This window comes from Corylus avellana, chromosome ca11 (assembly GCF_901000735.1).
Source record: "Corylus avellana chromosome ca11, CavTom2PMs-1.0".
NCBI lineage: Eukaryota > Viridiplantae > Streptophyta > Magnoliopsida > Fagales > Betulaceae > Corylus > Corylus avellana.
Window position 1 is genome coordinate 2,516,785 of NC_081551.1, and position 22,043 is coordinate 2,538,827.

The window sequence follows — 22,043 nt, forward strand, 5'->3', positions numbered from 1 at the left end:
TGATTTTTACTGTCACGTCAAGAAGTATGCACTTGAAAGTTATACACATGAGATTGCACCTAGCATTTCTCTCGTTAAATATTCCCCTTAAAAAAATTGAGAAGCCCCAACAAATCTTGCTTGAATAATATTACTCTTCACACTCATTTATTACACTTATTTCATACTCACTGGTGTGATGATGTGTTTTAAATGACTTCTCATGCTAGCAACTCAAAACAATAAAATGAAAGCACTTAAAATATGATAAATTTACGTAAAGAGTATCATTATTCATCTTATTTTCTTCTTCCTCCTTAAAAAAATAAATAAATAAATAAAACTTTCCACATAATCTTTTGGATTACACCACTAAGCTTTTTGTCTGGACTTTGATTGCATGGCATGATGTGCCTTCATCATGTTCCTCTTCTTCACATTACACAATCATGCTAATAATCAATTGCTCTCTCTCTCTCTCTCTAAAATACATATATAAAACTTGTGTATGGTGCTAAAAAGAAGGTGGTTGGTCGTTGTTATACACTTTTGTAACGTGCAATGCATTATGAATATAAATATTGTGCATGCTATATATACTTTCTCACTCCCCAATTTATGTTCTATTGGTTGTTACATCAATATATACACATTATCACCATACATCTCGGCACGTAGGCTTCAGGAATCGCATGTGATCAAGGAATCTGCCTATCTCATCTCATACTAATTATTAACAATATCCCTTATTTTTATTTTTGGAAATTTTCATACACATGATCTTAATGGCTAATAAAGGTTGTCAATCAACTTTTATGGTGTTAATTAATTAAACCTAGTCTTTTTATATATATAATATTATTATATAGGGAGCCAATATTCTAATCATCCTACATGCCAAAAGCTAAACCAATGCAACCTCTGTCCCACCCCTATGTCTGCCTTTTCAATTTAAACAAAGAATAATTAGCATATTAATTTATTTAGAGCATCTCTAGGATGAGTTTTCATTTTACTACTCAAAGTACAGCTTTTTTCATTTTAGCTACTAATTTTTCACTATACACTCCAACAAAAACATCTATTTTAACTATCTACTTTAATTAAATATTATTTTTCAGTATTATTTTATTAGTTTTTTTTATCATTTCTATGTCTTCCCTATAAAAAGAGATAAAAAGAGAAAGAGAGAAAATATTTTTTTTAAAAAAAGAAAAAATATAATAAAATATTACTTACAAGTTGGTACAGTAACTTGTAAATATGAAAGTTTACTGTAGCAGTAGTAGAAAAACCTTATATTTTATAGTATCTATTGGAGCAAGAAAAGTTAACAAAATAGCTAAATTTAACTAAAAAACTAATTTAGAAACACTGCTGGAGATGCTCTTAACATCATTTTGCAGACCCCAAAATTTTACTCTAATTAATTTTGTTTTTTAAAACATGCAATTCTCACATATATTTTAAGTTAATCTTAAAGATCAAAATTATTTAGTATTTTAAATTTTCTGTTATTGTATTTATATTAAGAACAGAAAATAAAAGCACAAACATATATAGTTGTATGTTTGAATTAGGACAGACAATAATAGTTTAAATATTAAATTTAAGAAATTTTCCAAACTTAATTTGTCCTGATTAATTAAGACCACATTGTACGGGTACTAAAAAAAGGTTATATAAAAAATAAAATTAAAATAAATAAATAAATTGGTCCCTGACAATTGACATGAACACGATTGCATGCTCTCTCCGGAAATTTTGGGCGGCGACATAATTAGGTCGAGTCTACCAAGACGTACATGGGCACGTAGTTAATTAGAGTTTTATACATATTTTTTTTGCTAATTAATTAAATACATTATCCGATATAACAATAAATATTTTAATTTTTTTTTGTTATCTTATTCTTTGGAAATGTGACAATTAATGTTCCCTCATCATTCATTTTGTGAGAAACTTGATAATTGGGAGAGCCACAATTAATTAGCATAATAATCGTGCAATGCTTAAAGTTTTTATTCCTTTTATTGAGTTTATTAAATTAATATATGTTAACAATAACTAAAAACGGCTACTAATACATACTAATACATACCCCGTAGGCCGAGAAGCAAAAGGTTGCATTATCGAGAAGTTAATCCGGCTTGTAGTTTGAGGGACACTTGACTCTAACAATACGTGAATTTACTAGAATTATATGATTTAAAGACATATTATGTTAATTCTATTAAAAATGTATAAAGGAATCACATATTTTAAGGAGAAATATATGGATTGGAAGAATTTATTTTAACCTAATTTAGAGGAAAGTTTTATCATAAATTAAATGAGAAAAAAAAATTATTTGATTTAATATACTGAAAAAGACGTGCATATGCCTAAATATAATAGAATAATGCTACATTTTACATCCTCATCACACCTGATAACGCTAGACTGATGTAACAGTGTCTATTACCTCTTGGAGGGTTTCTTTTTTAACAATATATATGATTGATCAAATGGCTGATGAACATTGTCATATCAGTCTAGTACTGTAGATGGACTACAAAAGAATAGGGAAAAAATTACTCAAAATTTATAGTCTCAATACACTCAAATCTCTCTTTCACACAAAAGAGATCGAGAAAATCAACATATGAAAACTTTCTTATTCTCTAAGTGTCTTACAGCACAATAAAGTGAGAATGAGAAAACATTAGCGAGATGACAGATTTTTTTCCACCTTGCCGTGTTGCAAAGTCTTGCTTTAGTAAGGCATTAAGTCGGTCAAATAACAAACTTCAAAATCAACTTGGGGAAAGACTCAAAATCGGTGCAGAAAAGAACTCCAAAAACACAGTGAAATTAGGAAGACAGTTGACCCCACTATAGTAGAGCCACAAGTACAATTCATTGTCTTTATGTTTATGTTGGAAAACAGAAGTGGGTGGTATGTTGTCCAATATCCCTTCAAGTCCCACACAGATTGAAGTTCCAACAAGCATTTTCTATGCGTTCTCATAAGGTGGGCTTACTTTTTTGCGCTCTCAGTTGCTAGATTTACGCTCAATAGATTTGCACCGACTCATCCAAATCATCTTCAAAGACATCAAGATTTGACAAAGTCTAGTCTTGTACCTTAAACCAAGTCAATATATGTTTGCTCGTATTGACCAAAATAGGGTTTTGTTAATAAAAAAAAAAAAATGTGTTTTTTAGTACCATAGAATGTTTGGCATGTACAATTATACGAGTTCCAGTACAGTACTGATTATCTCAGTAACATAGAATTTTGTGTTCTGCTATATGTCTAACAACTAAACAATTAAATTTGATTGCGATTGAAATAATCCAACAAACTTAAGCTTTGTGGGATGTTGGGTCATGAACATTGCCGAGTCCACACTTTATGCGGTTGCCTATTTGTCGATTGGTCAATTTTGAATGGAAGAAATTTGGAAGGGTGAAATGAAAAGAAAATCTCACGTTGGTTTGATTTGTGTTTTTTCCTAAAAAAAATAAAATAAAATAAAATGGAGGTTGACATGGCTTGATTGGCTGGATCATGCCATGTCAAATGTGTAAGATGAGTGTGAGATACTTTTGTAGTATTTTAGGGTTTCTCTTTAAGAAATAGCGAGGAAAGTATGAACATTTCTACTTTCTAGCATAGTTTTTCAAGGGAAGGGTCGGGTCAGTTTTCCGAATGCATTGATCCAAGAAACAACCCGACTTTCAAAAGTAGACAAAAAAATATAAAAGCCCAAACCGAACCGATCTAAATCGTGAGGTCCATAAGGCCTTAGGCTACTTGAACCGGCAGCTAGCCTCTTTGATAACTTCTTTATGGGCCCTCTTTGACAACTTCTTTATGGGCCCATATTTGGTCCACTGATGAACATTGTTGGTTGATTTTTACGATAAAATATAAATAAAATGAAACAAAGAGACAATATTGTTTTAATTCAATTTTATTGACTTGATTGCACATTTATTACAATAAACCGTTGAAAAAACTATAAGCGATATATTGTAGTTTTTTTTTTTTTTTTTTTTTTTTTTGAATAAATGCAAAATCAGTCTATATGGTTGACTTAAATTACAAATTACTTCATGTCGTATCAAAATGAATTCAGAGGTCCTTAAGATATGTCAAAACAATAATTTAATTCTTGGAGTGAAATTCTATTAAAATACTTTCAGAATTATTCCATCGAACGTATTACCCCTGGATTCAGGAATAGCGACATGGACTAAATGTCATGTCCAAGCCAAGGAACTTACTCCGAATAATCGTGACAAATGATGATTGAGACAAAATTCGGCATTTTTAAACCACGAAACGCTAGGTTTCCATTTTGGTTGTAAGTGTAACCAGCCCGCTAATAAAGATATGACAGAAAGAAATAATAGAAAAAGAGCTCCAGTATAAAGATCTCTACCGTTAAGTATCACGTCAGTTCCAATAAAATGATAATGTGTCACTTTTAATTAAAAAAATATATAAATATATAAGAAAAATGATAGAAATTAAAAAAAAAAAAAAAAAAAAAAAAGGGGAGGGCCACGGACAATTGTCATGGATTGGTTTGACCACTTTTTTTAAAAAAATAAAATAAAAGTGGAATATTACTTTTTAAACTTTAAATGCTAAAATCAAAAAATGGTCCTAGTTGGGAGGATGAAGCATAATTGTCCCAAAAACTTTGTCGGACACCCTGCGATCTGTACAATGCATCGAATCATAGCAATTCTTTTCTGATCACTACGGTTTTGTTCACTAAAAGCATATTTATATATATTATATTATTTTATTCCTTGTCAATAAAAGAAACTCGTATTATTTATTTAAGGTTGATAAAAGCTTCCAACAAGAACAAATTTTTTTTTATTGATGTATGTAAGAAAAAGTTGTAGAATGTAGACAATGATGTCATGGAAATACAATTTAATTGATCCACAAAATTGACTAAATAAATCCTCATTGTTCGCTAAAACATGTAGTTTAAGCCCTCTAAGAACAAAAAACCAAAAAAAAAAAAATGGCCATTGCTCCCTCTAGCCTACCCATCTTCTTCAATTCCATATCCTCCATTTTTATTATTAAACTCGTATATTCAACTATCATGCAACCGAAAGAACGTGACATTAAAAATAATGACTAATTTTTACTGTCGGTCACGTTCTCTCAGTTATATAACAGTATGCTAAATACAAGTTCTATTTATAAATGGAGAGAAAGATCGAGCTTTTGATCCTTATCCTTGTTATCAAGATTGTGATCATCATTCATCACAGGTCCATTGAAGTTATTGCATGATCGTGTGCTTCTCTGCCATTTCAAGAGCTCATCTTCTTCAAAGTGGTATTGGTTGGCTGGATAACTCCCACCATAGTAGACTAAATTCTCAAACCTGGCTGCTGCACCAATATTGGATCCAAAACGATCCGACGGTTGGTGACTGGGGAAAGATCGGAGATTGGCAGCGTGTGGAGTTATATACATGGAAGGATGTAGCATGCCCAAGTGATGAGTTGGAGCAAAAACCAGAGGAGGTGGCGGCGAAGGTGAAGAGAAGTTTCCTTCTGCATATTCTGCAGCACGTTTGGCCTTTCTTGCAGCTGTTCTCTCCTTCTTGTGAGCATTTTGATGGCCTCCCAAGGCTTGGGAACTGTAAAACTTTCTTGCACAAAATAAACAAGGGAATACTCTTGATGTTGTTGTTGTGTTTTCTGGATTAGTTGCTCTAACTTGGGCTGCTTTTACCTCATCTTCCATGTCTGTCAAAACCAAAAAGGTAAATAAGTGAGTAGATAAGTAAAAATGTTGAAAATCAAACAGAACCCAGATAAGCAAATTAATTTCTAAACAGAAATATGTATCCTAGCTGTGTTAAACATGTGGGAATTGAAAACCTTTAAAAAGAGTAGAGGAAATGCTTGAGCAGAGGAGTGCAGAGGAGAGAGTAGGAAAAAGAAAGAGAATGATGAAAAAATGTAGTGACTTTTGGGCTTTTTGGCGTTTGATCTGATCAAAAAGAGTAGAAAAGAGAGTTCAGAAGCCAAGTTCTCAAAGAGTTGGAAAATGTGAAGAGTCTCTAGGTTTATTCATTAAATAGAGTGCTTCACACACAGCGGTGTATGGGCTTCCTACTGTAAGAGGAGATAAGAGAGAGAGAGAGAGAGAAGAAGTATCGTCCAAGATATTTCTGCATGCTGATGTAACGAAAGTGATTGGTAGGAAAGAGCCGCTTGGATTGGGAAATGGAATCTCTCTCTCTCTCTCTCTCTCTCTCTCTCTCTTTCTTCCCTGACAATCGAGCGGTTTCATTCACTTTTGGCTGCACTTTGGTTTTTCCTTTTGCAGTGGTTTTACTCTGTTTTTGCTAGTTTCATTTCCCAGATTATGTTATCAAAATCCCATACTGGTGTAAAGACGGTGTTGTCCTATTCAACTAGGTTGTCCTGCAGTTGGCATGAGGGGTAGGTCCGGACTAATTTCCACAGCATTTAATCAACAGCGCCTGGGGGTTATCTTCAAATTTAAGAAGCCCATGAAGTGGCCAATTGGTAGTGGAGAGGAAGGGAGGTGAGAATCAAGGGAAGTCAGAGTGTCAGAAGAGCCAAAGCTTTACATGATCTGATCAGCTCTGTCATCTCCAATGGTCAATCCTTCCAGATTGGGTGACTTAAAAAGCTCAACTCAGTCCCCCACAATTGGTCTGGGAATTTGTGTTGGTTGGTTGCCTTAATTTTTACCTTTCTCTCTCTCTCTCTCTCTCTCTGTTCCTGTCTCTATCTCTCTCTGTTTCTCTCTCTCTCTCTCCTGTGCAGGATTCAGAGCAAATGGCTCCTCTGCTGCATTCATCTGCTTTTTTGTATAAATGATTATGGGTCAAACACCCACTAGTCCACGTCCTCTATTCTCCACCGCCAATCCCATGCAAGTTGTCACCTTTCACCCATGCCTTGCATGCACCCCCCAATAAGAGAACCCAATGCTTTGGTTCTACTCAATATGCATTTCCTCGCACGTGGCACCCCACAAGATGTTGAAAAAGATCTCCTTCTTCAATCATCATCACCGCCGAGTAACCACAACTATTTTGTCTCAATTTTCTTGTCCGTTTGTTGTTTTTTGTTTTTTTTTTTTCAATGGTAAATATAAGGAATAGAGTTTTTTGTTGTTCAAATAATTTAGACAATACATAAATAAATAAATGTAAGAGAACTAATATAGAATTCATTTACTAAGTAAATTTTGGGCTGTCCACCTATCTGTTTGGGCAGATAAACCCTATAAAAACTCTCTCACATTTGTTAGATGACTAATGTTAAGTTTAAACGATCAAACAACACCTCAAATACTTCCCAAAAAAAGGGGCAAAACAGGTACCTGATATGACTCATTTACGACCCGTTTATCTTGTGCATGTTTTTTTTATACTAAGGTTCATATAAGCGTCATAAAAAATAGTTACATGCATAGGATAAGCGGGTACCTATTTATTTACCAGGTACCTGTTTTGCCAGCCCTAGTTTTGCGCAAAATGGCTGAGAAACAAAGAAGAATATATGTGATTATTTCTCACCCAGAAGTGTATTTGAAGAGTTCCAATTTATAGGAAGCCAAGCTTAGAGCATGTTCGGGATTGCATAATAAATGGAAAAGTGTGTTTTAACCTTTTACTTTCTAAATTTTTTACCAAACAGACCAAACTTTTTGTTTAACATGTTTTTTCATGTATTAAAAGTACTTTTTAAACTCCTTACCCCAATCTCAAAAGATTTTTGAAAGTACTTTTGTTTGGCTAATGGATCACGTGCTCATGTGTTTTGCTTGGCAGAAGAAAAATAACTCCGATGATATTGAAACAATAGCAATAAACTCAAGTCACTCATTTCCTCTCACTTTTCTCACATAAATGTTCCATCCTGATTGAACTTTTGAGCCCTAAAATACTTGAGAATAAATCCCTTTTTTCAGTCAAAAAATACCTTTGAGCTTTAAAGCATATGTCAATAATCGAGCTCCGCGCTTGGATTCAAAACCCCTTGGAGCCTCCCATCTTCTTTTACCAATCGGACATCTAATTTAAAAAGGTCATTATCTTGTACCAAAAGAAAAAGGAAACCAAAGATGTTCTCTCTCTCTTTAACAGGCTCATTCATTTCACATCTTATAAAATCAGATATTATCCTTTTTTCCCCTTTTCCTTTCATTTTCCTTTCCAAAATAAATGAGAAACTAAGTAATGCTTCCAAGGCAGCAATCAAACTTTCAGATTGCTCAAATTCTAAGGGGAACATGTGTTATATAAAGAATAATGTTAGAAACCACGTCGGCGGAGAGAAAGTAACGTTCAAATATTGAAATTGTCATGTCAACAAAGTAAAATAGTGATTGGATAAAAATATAATTGTTTGCATTACTCATTAAAAAAGACCACCCCAATTATTTCAGACTTGGTGGACTCCCTAGTGAATACATAGAAGATCCAACGAAAAACAACCAAAGACAGATTTTGAAAATATCAAAAACACTTGCCCATAAATAGGGTTCCATCTAAGGACTCAAGTGCCTAGCTATGAGTTTAATGGCTACTATCAAAATTTTGCTCTTCCTAGCACAAATCCATCTATCAAATCACCACTTTATCCCAAACGTTTAAACTTACAAGAAACCCTGAATTTAATCATTTTATTAATAATTTAACATCCACTTTTCACGTATGGACTCAAACTTATTCTTAATAAGTGAAACTTAATACGTAAAATATTTAACTGAAATAAAGAATGAACTGCAGAGTCAAGGTTCAAACTTCAAACCTCAACTTTGATATCATGTTAAATTACCACTTTATTCCAAAAGCTTAAACTGATAAAAAAATGAATCACGTACCTTGTAAAGTTTCTTAACACCACTGTTGTGGTACAATGATTGCATGACTCTCTGATTTGCTTGTGTCTACTCTTCCCCGCATTTGATGTCTACAAAGACAAATTATTCCGAGGGATTGAAAGATGTAAAAAGTTTTTCTTTTTCTCCGTGTGTTTTCCCCTGATTATGCAAAATTGTATTAAAGGAGCTAAAAGAGAGACGATTCATGGACAAGTATAGAAAAGAAGGAATCCCTAAAGAGCCTGCAAGCTCAACAGTGAACACCATCAAATAAACATGAAAAAAGTACATTTTATCTTCAGAGTGAAAAGAAAACAAAATTTGAGAAAGGAAAAGGGATTCCTTGAACTGAATAGATATTGACTGAAATAAATAAATAAAATTACAATTCAGGAAGTAGGAGTGAGATTCTATGAACAGGATTTCCAAGCAGTTTCTTTCTTTCTTTTCCCTTTCCCCCCCTCTTTTCAGAGAAGGCACTGTTGAGGACATTCTAAGATCTACACTCGCAGGATATAATAATTGGACAAGAAATACATGGAAGGGTTAAAAACAACAACCATCAAGGATTCAAGCACAGCCAAAACATTTACTCAAAGAGAAAAAGCCTGGCGACACTGATTCTGGCTCTGGCTCTGGCTTTCTGGAAGGAAGATGCTTTAAAAAGGCTTTCACCGCTCCAGTCACACCATCCTCGTTCTCCATGGCCTTTGCAAGTTCAACTGCACGCTCTTTCACCTGGAATGATTCTTAGGTAAGCTCATCATGAGGTAGTTTGCAGTCTCTAGAATCCAGTGACCATAAACGTTTTCAAGAGTTCCACAAAGATTCTATAAATTAACTACCCTTCCCGAGTAACTGAAGTTGACAGGATAGGCAAGCTTGAAATATTGAATGATTTTCCTATTTTGTTCATACAACAAAGCCTAATTTTTCTTCTACATCTCATGTAAACTACAGTTACAGCCAAAAAGCTAAAATTCACTATCCAGTCACCATGTTTAAAATGTTGATTGAAAGTCAAAGCTAGACATCCATTAGAACCTTTATGTAGGGGTAAAACCAGGTGTGGATGATAAATTACATGCTCTAACAAATCAGGGGTAAACTGGTATCTTATTAGGGCCCCATTGGGGAAGTCGGGTAGTTTAAGTACTCTAGGCTGTTAAGAGGTATGGGTATTATTACATAATCCCCATCAATTAAACCGAAGGTAAAAGAGGAAGGCAGGAAAAGAACTGACACTTACATTTAGTTTTACAAGCGAAAACAAATTCTACATATAGAATATGACTTCTCTTTTAATCAAGGCAGTTTAGTGCAAACGTAGATAACTGTATCTACCTTTTCAAGGACTACAGAATTACCTTGGGATCTAGCATAAACTTTATTGCATCAACCAACTTGTTAAGGGAAAACTCTTCAACTGGAATGGGTGCAGGACCTACTCCTCTGTCTTGTACTCGCTCTCCCCAGAAAGGTTGGTCACCGAAGAAAGGTACAATGGTTGTAGGGCACTATTTGGCAAAAACAACATGGAAAAAATAAGCTGAAGCCAATAAATGGAATCAAAAGCAACCTTAAATGCAGCAAGCTATGAGGCCATTACCGCAGCTTTAAGACCAGCAGCTGTTGTTCCGGCACCCCCATGATGCACCTGAAAGCAATGTGCAAAAATGGATAAAAATTTCCTAACACATACAAGAAGAATATTGAAAACAACAAGCTACAAGCATATGGGACTGGGACAACATCTTCCAAGCCTGAGCATGGCCCTAGACAAAAATTGGCATTGCAAATCTGGTCTGGGCCAGGTTATTTTGGGTCATTGTCATATTTAGGATGCTTCTGAAAATTAAAGATTTCAAAATGACAAAACTATAATTTAAGTCTCACCACAGCCTTGCATTGTAAGAATAGCCAGTCATGAGGGCAGTTGTCCAATAAGTATATGGACTCGTTTGGTTTTGCCACTGGAAAGAAACAAAATTCGGCTAAGTAAACCAGCAAACGTAAAATTTGTGATCCAATAGCGATAGTGGCCATAAATACATAAGAAGAGTAATACTATATACCATATTTTAATTTCACAACTATCATATAATGTTAACGTGGCAGTCTCAACCATCCATTGGATTTTTTTTATAAAAAAATAATAGAGAAAAAAAAAAAAAACTGATCCAAGGGTTTGTTGGAATTGTCACGTCAGAATTGTGGAAACAAAATGTAGTTTATAGCATTACTCATATAACAAACATACAGCTTTATAGTTGAAACTAAACTTACAGTTCCCAAGGCCACCCCAGCCTCTGTTAATGATGCCCCTCTGTTCAGTCATTTGCAATGCGTCCACAATAATTTGGGTCATTTTCTCTGGCTCTTGAACAGGCTGGCATCAAAAAGAGGGAAAACAAAAAAAAAAAAAAAAAAAGAAGATCAAACTCTATCCAAGAGAAGAGACATAAAACACAATTTAGTAAGAAGTCAGAGGCAGAACGCCAGGAACATGATAAAATTCACATATCATGACAAGTTAACAACATTTACCCTTCTTTAGAAGGATCCACTCTTGCGTGTATAACATTTAAATTTTACTAAGGACTCCATTGAAAAAAAAAAATTACGACATTTAACCAAGTACTGTTTAGACTTCCATGAAGATTGAACCCTAAAGGATTTGTTATCTGTGTACCAAGTTAAGAAATAGGTTGGCTAAACAGTAAAGAACTCACTACAATCACCAAATTTTAAAGACTAGATCCAAATATCCCTCTACTTCAAAGATCATGGCCAAAAGAGGCTCAGTAGATAAATTAACAGAAAATAATATAGCGAGAGAATATATATAAATCAATGAGAGTAATAAGAAGTCAAACTCACAAGGCTACCAAATCCAATATAAATAGGCTTTTCACCAGCCTCAAGCCATTTTACTAACGACTCAGGAGGTTCATAATTCGATGCAAGATCAAGGAAGCAAAATCCCACCACATCAACCTTAGGTCCCCAATCTGCAAAACAACAAACAAAATAACATCCAGATATTCATATGATTGCATCAAAAATTCATTTTGGTTTATACAAGGATGATGCACAATATGTCGTTTCAAGAAAAGTAAATGCTGTCACACTTAAACAAGGAAAAATAAATCATTAAAAATAAATAAATAAAAAGAGAGAAAAGAACAAGCTTGAGTCAAAAAACATGCATATCAGATTTGTAGAAATACTCTTGATTACATTTCAGGAAAAAATTTGTTTGTTGGAGCGCAATAAGAGAGAGCAACAACAATAGAATAAAGTATTCAAATAGCACATAGGACAGACTAAAGGACAAGCATCCTCTACAACACCGCAAGTCAACCCAAACCAATTTTTTAAATCTTTCTTCTTCATCCTCTTCTTTTATTTTTCCTTAAAACATAGAAAGCCACCCTTCCTTTTTTCCGGTTGTTCACTAGAACAACAGGATTGAAAACCACAAGGTGCTACAACTATCAGGGAATCAGGGATAAACCAATTAAGTGCTTCAAACCGAAATTGTAACAGGTTGATTCCATATAAATATGATTGGCAGTATGATAAGACATGATTAAATCAAAAGCAACCACCTTTTGGTTTAGGAACAAGGTGAGGACTCCATATATATCCATGTGGGATATCAGTATCAGAGCCCTGTGAACCACTTAAATATGTCACAGGACGAAGCTTCAGCTTTTTCTTCCTAACATCATTGATCATGTCCCGAATTCCAAGCCAAATCAAGGAATCAACAATTTGATATGACAGCTGAAAAAAAAAACATGGTGCCAAAAGTTAACTAGAAATTACCACAGCGCTGGAAAAGGGAGGGAAGCAACAGTACAAATTAGGGAGGAAGTAATGACAACAAAAGGAAAGAAATCAATAGACTCACCCTATATCCAGCTTGTTGCTTCACACGGGACAAAGGATGAGGAAATTCACTAGTTGGCCTGGTATGAAAATAGTAAAACATATACAATGCAGTTCAAAATTTTCCGTTAAGCCATATAATACAATGTGACCAGTAATATACATGAAGAAAATATGTACTACAAAATAGAGAACAGTTAAAAGCAATACATAACTTAGTAAGATTCCATTAGCCAGACAAGACTTACGTCCATGGCATCGTGAAAAATATATGAATCGGAACTTTTAGTGCCTCTGCCACATGGGTATGCCCTATAGAAGTATTGTGCAGGTTACTAGGAGAATATAAAACAAGGAAATATAAGCTTAAGTTGAATAAAGTGTGGAAAGAAAGTAAGAATACAATCAGGTGGCACCACAATGAATTCTGTCCAATGGTGAATAATACAAGGTTTAGCTTAACTTTTGCAAAACCAACATGGTCTACAATTATGTTTCAAAATCCACAATATTTACAACCAATTAAGCACTGCACAATCAGAATTCATTTGCCCTACTATCCTACAGAGCAATTCAGACTCGTAGTAAGACCCTAGGGCGACTCATTATATTCCCTCTGAGGTCAGGTAGGTGAAGCGTCTAGCTTAGGGGGGCACGTCGAATCGCTAAAAGGCATTGGTGACTCTCCAATTTGGTAATCTGAAGATAGAAAACCAAAATGATTCCAAACTTCACTTCAATAGGCTCGTACCCATGCTGCCCCGACTCCAAACTCGATGTTTGTTAACTAAGCGAGACATTTCCAAACTCTTTTTTATCAAACTCCTTTCTTGTTCCCTTGAACAGCCCTTACCTGGCAGTTTTAATTATGTGTTCTTTGCAATGTCTAGGGAGGTTAGGAGTGAGTTAAGTGAATGCGTACAAATAGACAGACCAGGTTCATCCTTTTATGTTGAGGTCAGTGCAAATCTGTCGATGATTAAGAGTCTAGGTGGTGTTGAAGCTGGCTCATTCATGATAGTCATCTTTTTTCTTTCTTTTTTTCCTTTTTTGTTAGGTTCATTCATGATAGTCATCTTAGAGCTATGAGTCAGAACAATGTTCACCAACTCTTCCATGGTAATCTTGTTCATATATCGAGGAAACACTAGTTAGTCCTTGCCTTCCTAAGAGAATATTGGCTATGTTTGTTAAAAATTTTGTTCTCGGCATTTTGTCTTTTGTTATCAAAACAAATAATATTAACAAATAACCTGAAACACAAAACACTCCTAAAAACACACACACACACACACACACAAACAAAAAAACAAAAACAAAAAAACAAGAAAAAAAAAAACAACTACTACTACTTTATGTCACACAAAACACTTTTCAAACAAAAACACAAAAAACACTCCCCAAAGCACATTAACAAACATACCCAATGTTTACAACCAACTAAGCACTACACAATCAGAATTATTTATTCACTTTCTTGCCAAAGTTGTTTATAACCTCTTGTTTGCACCCTTTTTACCTGTACATTCTCCTCCCATTAAAATTTCTTTTTCAAAGAAACATAGGAAAGGAAAAAAAGAATGTTCATCATACTTGAAAAAGTACAAATACAACAGTGACAAGTTCTAACCATATGCTGGTGGATTGGCAATGATTGCATCCGCTTTAAAGGGGATACCAGAATCAATATCAGGCTCTTTGCAAGCTGGAAGTAATGAATATATAATTTCTTTCATTTGATTTCGTTGAGCAGGTATTTCAGAAGGCCCCGACGGCAAGAAGCCTTTATTTTTTACCATAACTGTTTGGAAAAAGAAATTTGGAATTAGTAGAGTCAACATTCTTCTTTGGAGTTCCAAAGTAAAAAAAAAAAAAAAACAAATGAAACATTGTCATCATCATCATAATCATAATGCAGTCCAATTAAAAGCTTCTTTCCTGAGCACCCTTTTAGAGTGGGCTGTTACTTTTGTTCCTAATTTCTCCTCCTCAAATTCTGTGGATTTTGTGAACTTTTTAAATTTTTGACACCAATAGGGTGGTCGCTTCTCTTGCATACTTTTCATGTATGCGAGCTTTTCTTCTTCTTCAATAAATTATTATTCATAAAAAAATAATAATAATAATAATAATAAAATCATCATAATAACAACAACAACAACAAACACAATAATTAAGAAGCATATAATTTATTATAACAGATATGCATGCATTCATGCTATGTGTGTGCGTGTGCACTCATGTGAGAGGAGCTTCTTCACATAACATCTGTTTGAATAGCAGGGAAAAAACTCAAAAGAAAAAAAATCTTAAAATAGAACGCATGAAAAATTTAAGCAATTTATTGTTTATTTAAGCTGAGATCAGACTTCCAAGAGACTTAAGATTGTATTTCATTGAGCTTGATTTTCTTTCGTCTGTACCATGCAACCCATGTGCTTCAGCTTTGCCCTCTTTTCTTCTTTTGTTCAATCCATTATGATTGATCAAAAAAATTATCACTTCAACGTTAAGAAAGTCATGTGCAAACTAGAGACAAGTAATTAAAGAAAAACATTTAGATATTCACCTACCAAAATTAAGTTGCCAGGGAACTAGGATCAAACACCATTTCACACCCAGAATAAGTCCAAGAGGTGAAACTGTTAGTATTCCATCTCTACAAAAACAATTCAAATGTTCCCCCAAAAAGTATCAGCACTGCTTTGTGCAGTGCCCAAGCGTAGCCTTTAAACTGAGCCATTAATTTCCAATAGTTTTTATGTGTGTGTGTGTGTGCGTGTTGTCATTAACATACACATATGTCATATTAGTTTATATATTCTGCTAATTTATAGTGAAATACTCTCAATGAGCATAAAAAGTAACAGAAAAGCTCAATGTGTATCATATTTCAAAAGGAGCAATGGTATACAAACTTGAAAGCATCATAAGAGCATCCCTCAGATATGACACAAAGGCATATCATTGAAGCAATTTATGCATCAAGCAGTCAGTGAAAGTCATTTCCCAACCAGTGCTTCTCAATCACACATAAGAGATATGTAACTACTTTGACAAGACTGCATAGAGTCAACATAAGACCAGAACATAAATGGTGCATTGAGATACATACAACCAGCAAGAACTTTTGGATCTCCGCCTAGAGGGTAAAACTCCAACCCAGCAGTCAAGACAAATTCTTTGAAATTTGAATGAGTTGCTAGTCTAACACGATGGCCATAGTCCTGCATGCAAAATATTCTTGTAAATACACTCAAATTACCCTCAGCAATATCTTGAATGGCCCATACTGAAATAAATATAAATATACAGATAAATATGGACATATAAAATCAAACATCAAATTTAATTCACATAATCTTCGTATCCTTGATAAGCAATAATCAGAAATCAACATTTAAAGTGCTTCTAAAATAAGTTAGACTCATCTAACCAAACGCAAAGGTATCACCATTGTTTATGAAGTATCAATTAATCATACTAACAAAATCTTCTCAGATCTAAATACCACTGAAAGATATCCAACATTAATACAAGCAAAAAAAAACAAATAAATAAGAAAGAATGAAACTTTTTTGTAGAAATGATTCACAATTTAGTAAAGCTGCCAAATGCAGAAGAAGAGCAGAAAGGAAACTGGCCTTGACTGTAGGGCAACTAAGCACTCTACGTTTTTCCAGAAGCTTATTAGCTCAAACAAGATAGTGAGATCTTACTAATCAAGTAAAAACAACTATTGTACCAGCCCACAGAGTATCTGAAACATCAACATCCAGGCTTTCCAGATCTTAGATCTACCAGTTCAGGGAAATTCGGTGTCATATATCTTTTTATGTATCCAATCAATCTAAGTGATTCAAAGAGCAGAAGGCTCAAGCCTTCCCTCAATCACAATTTTAAGGATTCGAATGTTCCTAGAATTAGAAGAAAATATATATATACATCAGCAAATAGGATATGCATTAAATTGAACTGTTTTTGTTTGAAGTAGAAGAAGCTCAAAAGTTTTACTCCAAAAAAATAAAAATAAAATAAACTAAACTGCAAAGTATCATGCGAAATGCTCACCATTATTTTAGTTATGATCAAATACAAAAAAAAAAAAAACAGCTAATTCAGGACAAATTTTATTTAATTTTCGTAATAAATAAGGCCTACCATATTGCATGATGGATCTTTTTAATTAAAGAAAATATGCCTTCAACTTTTGCTCTGTCCATCATATGGGGGCCTAGCAAACTGTAGGTCCAAGAACCCTTGGTCTAATGAGATGAAGTAAGCCCAAGAGGTATCAGCTTTAAGCAATTGGTGGTTTCAAGATTCCTTTTCTAAATTATGATAGCAGTTGAGGTGCACTGAACAGCAAAGTATGATGTCTGGTTTGATATAACAGGTTGGATTAGGATTTGTACTATTGATAGACAAAAAGTTAAATAAAATAGTTTCTAAATAAAATCATATAGTGAATCCCATGAAGTGCAAAAGTTCTCCACTAGTATGTTTAATTTTGAAATATTCACATTATTTTTTTTTTACGATCAAGTACTCTGACCTTTTTCAAGTTTTTTCTAGTTTTACTTAATACTCTACCGCATTAGGGAACTACTTCATACAATTAGCAACCAATCAAACCATGAGCTGCCATATTTTACTCCTCAATGTCCAATTTAGGTTTTAAAGTAATAAGAACAGAAATTGATTAATTAAACTAGTCAACTAAAATGGTTCCTACATTCTTTTAAGCATAATCTACATCTCTGTGACCTGTACGTTGCCATGTAAGTCAGCCCTTGTTCGTCCTCATTACATTGTATTCTGTGTCTGCCCTCCATTGTCCACACACAACATCTCTAATCCAAAGGCCACCAAGTTTTTGTATTTTTTTCAAAAAATGCAACTTTCCTCTTTTGAATAGATTACCTAGTTCCAAGAAAAAAAAATTCCCTATCAGCACTTGATTACAAGTCCAAACTAAAGGCAAGTGAAAGAAGCTCCTTATCTCAGACAATTAGACGCTTCAATTGGCGCTCCTTAGATCTTCATATATAAGGCTCTCAGTTCACCAATATCCATTCTTCTTTTTCTTTTACTTTTTTCTTGACACTCATCCATTAAGGACCTAGATTGACCTTCCTTGGGAGAAGCTATCATATGCAGCAATGCATCCTTGACACTGGCCTACTAGGGTGTTGTCATTTCTATATTATTAACTATTAAAATAAATAAAGAAAAAAAATGACCCATCAACTCTATTACATTTAATGAAGGGCCTTGAACTAAAATCATCAACAACATTCTTTAATGCACAACGTCAGAGAAACAGTTGGGCAACATGTTTAAACAAAAAATGCTCTATGAATCATTATGTAAATCGTGATCATATTGTGTTCACACGTTTGAAAAATATGAACAGACTCTGCAAATAAATGTATACCATTCTTTCTCTCTCTTCTTTTTTTTTTTTTTTTTGAAGAAATATATGATATATTTGTAATTACAAGTTAGAAACATATGACATCCTTTATACAGGACAAAAAGAGGACTGAGAGAAGACTCGTCCTGTATACCCATGGCAAAGATTATGTTTCCGAAGTTTCTCCACTCAAATTTATGCGGGGCTTAGATTTTTCACCTTTTGTACAAGTCTTTTTATGGTTGATTACATGAGTAAGGCATGCACATAACTGAGTAAGGTTGTATGGCCTACAGAAAATTACAGAGATCAAACCTAAATCGCATTAGTTAAATTCTGTAAAACTTTTGTGGCTGAAATGCAATCACATGTCAAAATTAAAATCACAGTCAATCTCAAAAGTCAAAAGCTTCAAAGATTATTCACACATATACTTTGAATAAAAAGAAATAAGCTTGTGAATATTAGAAAAGTCTCAAAACCTGCAATCGTTTGCCAATTGCAATAAAGGGTTGAACATCTCCACGTGTACCAACAATAAGAATTACTATTTGCAAAGGCGGTATGTACAGAAGGTCTGTTGCATCCAAAGGCTCATCATTCACAGCAGCGCAATAAGCACCAACAGATCCAGCACCAAGAGCTTGTGCTTCAACATCTACTGGAACTTCAAATTCTACAGTTCCATCATCTTTCACAGTAGCTATTCTGTTTAACAGTTTTAGCTGCACAGTTTGAAAAATCAATAAAACGCCCAGGTAACCCTATACTGGAAACCATGCTTGAGGCAAACTGACATAAAGTTCACCTTCTGCTGGACAGAAATTGTATCGTCAAAAATTTGTGCTGCCTCTTCAGCAAGTACATTCTTCTGTCTTCTCCCCTCAGTTTTTGATCTTTCCAACTTGATCGGACCCAATGATTCCAATTTGTCAACATCTGATATCTCAACTGGTGATGTATTTACTTCAGAAGAATTCTTGCTAGCAACCCCTGAACAAAAAAGATCTCAGATATATCACTCATATAAAGCAATACATGCACAAGAATTAAGTAAAAAGAACCAAATAGACTCTCTCTCTCTCTCTCTTAAATATTTAAGTTTTGAACCAAACGGCCCGAACCAATTCCACCAAGCCGATTTACCGTGTGAACCAAGTTGCAGGGTGAAGCAAACAAAAAGAGACCCGGTGCAATATATTACAAAATGACCAGATCAACAATGAGGGTCAAATCTCACTCGCAAATCCTTACCAGAAAAGAAAACCCAGTTTCCAAAACTAGAACAAAAAGACCCAATAAGGGACAAACGGGTAATTGACTACTTGTAGGATGAAAATGGCGAAAGCTGATGTAGAAAAACTCCAGAATTCCTAAACCCGTTGTCCAAAATAATCTCAAAAAACTCAAAAAACGATGGTTGCAACTTGAAACAATACAAAGAAAACTAAACAAAAGATACATAAACACCAGTAGCAACAGGATTGCGAGCCGACCCCTCAACAGAAATTTCACATGAAAATTGCTCTATGCCTCAATATGCAATTCAACGCTAGTCCAAAAGTTCTCAGACAGCAATGCAACCAAGGAATTACACTTAAAAAACGAAATTAAATTAGAATTCCATTTCTTAGAAAACACTCAAACAAGTTTGCGTTCTAATTCCAGTAGTTATTCTAATCTCCGATTCTCCTTTCTTTTCCCCACAACTTTATAGGCATTAAAAATAAAATAAAAAATAAAAAAAGGAAATGAAACTCGGAACAAAATTTTCATTCAGTTTCGCGTTTCTTGGCAACCAAACACGAGCTCAACTGAAGAGAAATTCACAGACCTGGAGAGTCACTGCGACCGGTGTTCAACGAACCACCATTGGTGACCTCTTTGCTCTCCACCTCTTTGCTATCGCTGCCGCTTCCACCACCAATCTCGTGCTCGATCCTCACCGAAACCTCTCCGGAACTCTCGGAATGGCACCGACGGTTCTCCGGCGACTCCGCCATCGACTCCGACGAGCTCCCCCGCCCGACCCGGCCCCTCTGGTCCCGATCCAGATCCGCAGAAATACCTTACTCTTTTTTTTCGTGATCACAGAAATACCTTACTTGATAGAAGAGCTAAGACCAGAAAGCGTGTTTGGACACGCGAATACCTACAACTCGGAGCGATTACTCAGAAGGAGAATCTTATTCTCTGTTTTCCGGAACAAGAGGCTGCGAGAGAGAGAGAGAGCGCGCGTTCGAGAAGAGAGGGTTAAACGGTGTACGTGTCCGTAACGGTGCTGTTATTTGAGTACCGGACACGTACGCAACCGCGCGCGTGAGACTCGAAACCTCGTGAAGAAGAAAACAATCCAACTGTTAAAGCGGTTCGGGTAGTTGTTCGGAGCTGGTTTGAGATTAAACGCATGCGTTGTATTCCAGTGAGATTTAATGGGGTTTTTGTTCGGTAAAACAAAGGAAATATAAAATAAAATTAGTCCTCATATTTTTATGCGAGATTTTAATTTAATTTATGAATTTTTAAGATTAACTATTTTAAATTTTTTTTTTTAGGATATATTTATAGCTTAAAGTAATTTTGTTTCTTTGTTGTGTACAATTAACACATGATGTGTCAAACAATAGCCGCATAACATTAATTTATTAGTTTGATATAGCATACCGTTAATTAATTGGACGGTGCCCTACAGAGAGAACCTTTGACTTCTCTCTAGTTTTTCCTTTCCGGTGAGTTCCTTTAGGGACTCCTCCCTCCCCCTACCTCATCCCCCTTCCCTCCCCCTCCCCCTTCTTTTGCTCTTATACACTTATTTTTTTTGTTTTGTCTCATTTTTTGGTCCCCATCACCGGCTTCAGCAACAACCACACCACCCCCTCCTCTCTATCGACTCACCACCTCATTTGGTCGTCGCATTTTCTTTTGTTCTGGTCGCCTTTGGGGTTTTAGATTCGGTCTAATCTAAACTAGATCTGTTCTTTTCAGGTTTGCTAAGCCAATGACGCACCCCTCCCCCGCCTTCTCCAGCCTCTCCGTCACTTGTCGCCGCCCTCCTCGTCTCAACACTACCACCACGCGCCGACGTAGGAGCTTTACTCTCCTATGCGTGCTCCACACGCGCGGTTATTGCTTCGCCTCCACCAATTCTGTTATCGAGTTAAGAAGGATGAGTTTCAGCATGAAATTTTATACTCCCAAGGTAGAGGAATATAAACTACCTATGCATTGAATTGAGTCTGTTGTTACAACTGAAGATTAATCATGAGTTAGCGGATATTGATGTCATAGATAGGTAGTCTTGAATGTCAGATTATTATATGTATCTATAACTTATAACTTTCATATTATTTTCTTAGCTTCGGTTATTATTTTCTTAGAGTTTTTGCTTTGTGATATAAGAGTTTTATGCTCGTAATCCTTCATAAACAAAAAATTAAAAATTAAAAAAAATAATAATAATTGGCCGGTATGTTGATGGTGGGGCATATTTTAAACTAGATAAAAATCTAATAACCCAGAAAGCTTAAAAACTAAATTAAAATTGCATAAAAATTTAGGGACTAAATTTGATTTTTTTTTTTAAAAAAAAAAACATAATTTATTATATGATTGGATAATCAATCGTCATATTAATCTACAATTCTTGTCTCGTGCAATATATATATATATATATAAAATTCTTGCTAATAAAATTTGTTGAACCTTTTATAATTATGTAATACGCATTGTCTAAGCTAAAGATAATATCAAACTCCTGATATATTTATTAATTTGGGAGATTTTTTTTGTTTTTGAAAAATAATCCTAACATAACATAAATATGTAAATAGTTTTGAATATTTCATATTTTGAGTTGTTAGTTAA

At 34.6% G+C, this 22,043-nt stretch overlaps 2 protein-coding genes across 3 annotated transcripts; both read right to left on the reverse strand.

Annotated features, from left to right (window-relative positions):
- Positions 1-4,952: 4,952 nt before the first annotated feature.
- LOC132165448 (protein LATE FLOWERING) lies at positions 4,953-9,044 on the reverse strand. 2 transcript variants are annotated; one of them, XM_059576019.1, is made up of 2 exons: positions 8,870-9,044; positions 4,953-5,748 (listed from the first exon to the last, which is right to left on the reverse strand). In XM_059576019.1, exon 2 carries the CDS (start codon positions 5,744-5,746, stop codon positions 5,192-5,194), a length of 555 nt encoding a protein of 184 aa, XP_059432002.1. In that variant the 5' UTR covers positions 5,747-5,748; positions 8,870-9,044; the 3' UTR covers positions 4,953-5,191. The 2 variants fall into 2 exon arrangements, with proteins under 2 accessions (XP_059432002.1, XP_059432003.1); XM_059576020.1 differs by lacking the exon at positions 8,870-9,044 and adding an exon at positions 5,884-6,051.
- A 96-nt stretch (positions 9,045-9,140) lies between these two features.
- LOC132165447 (sterol 3-beta-glucosyltransferase UGT80A2) lies at positions 9,141-20,504 on the reverse strand. Its single transcript, XM_059576018.1, has 14 exons — positions 20,014-20,504; positions 18,988-19,172; positions 18,662-18,904; positions 15,879-15,990; positions 14,394-14,564; positions 13,012-13,075; positions 12,786-12,843; positions 12,481-12,658; positions 11,750-11,880; positions 11,156-11,258; positions 10,766-10,842; positions 10,479-10,526; positions 10,237-10,386; positions 9,141-9,607 (listed from the first exon to the last, which is right to left on the reverse strand). Exons 1-14 carry the CDS (start codon positions 20,180-20,182, stop codon positions 9,440-9,442), a joined length of 1,857 nt encoding a protein of 618 aa, XP_059432001.1. The 5' UTR covers positions 20,183-20,504; the 3' UTR covers positions 9,141-9,439.
- Positions 20,505-22,043: the final 1,539 nt, after the last annotated feature.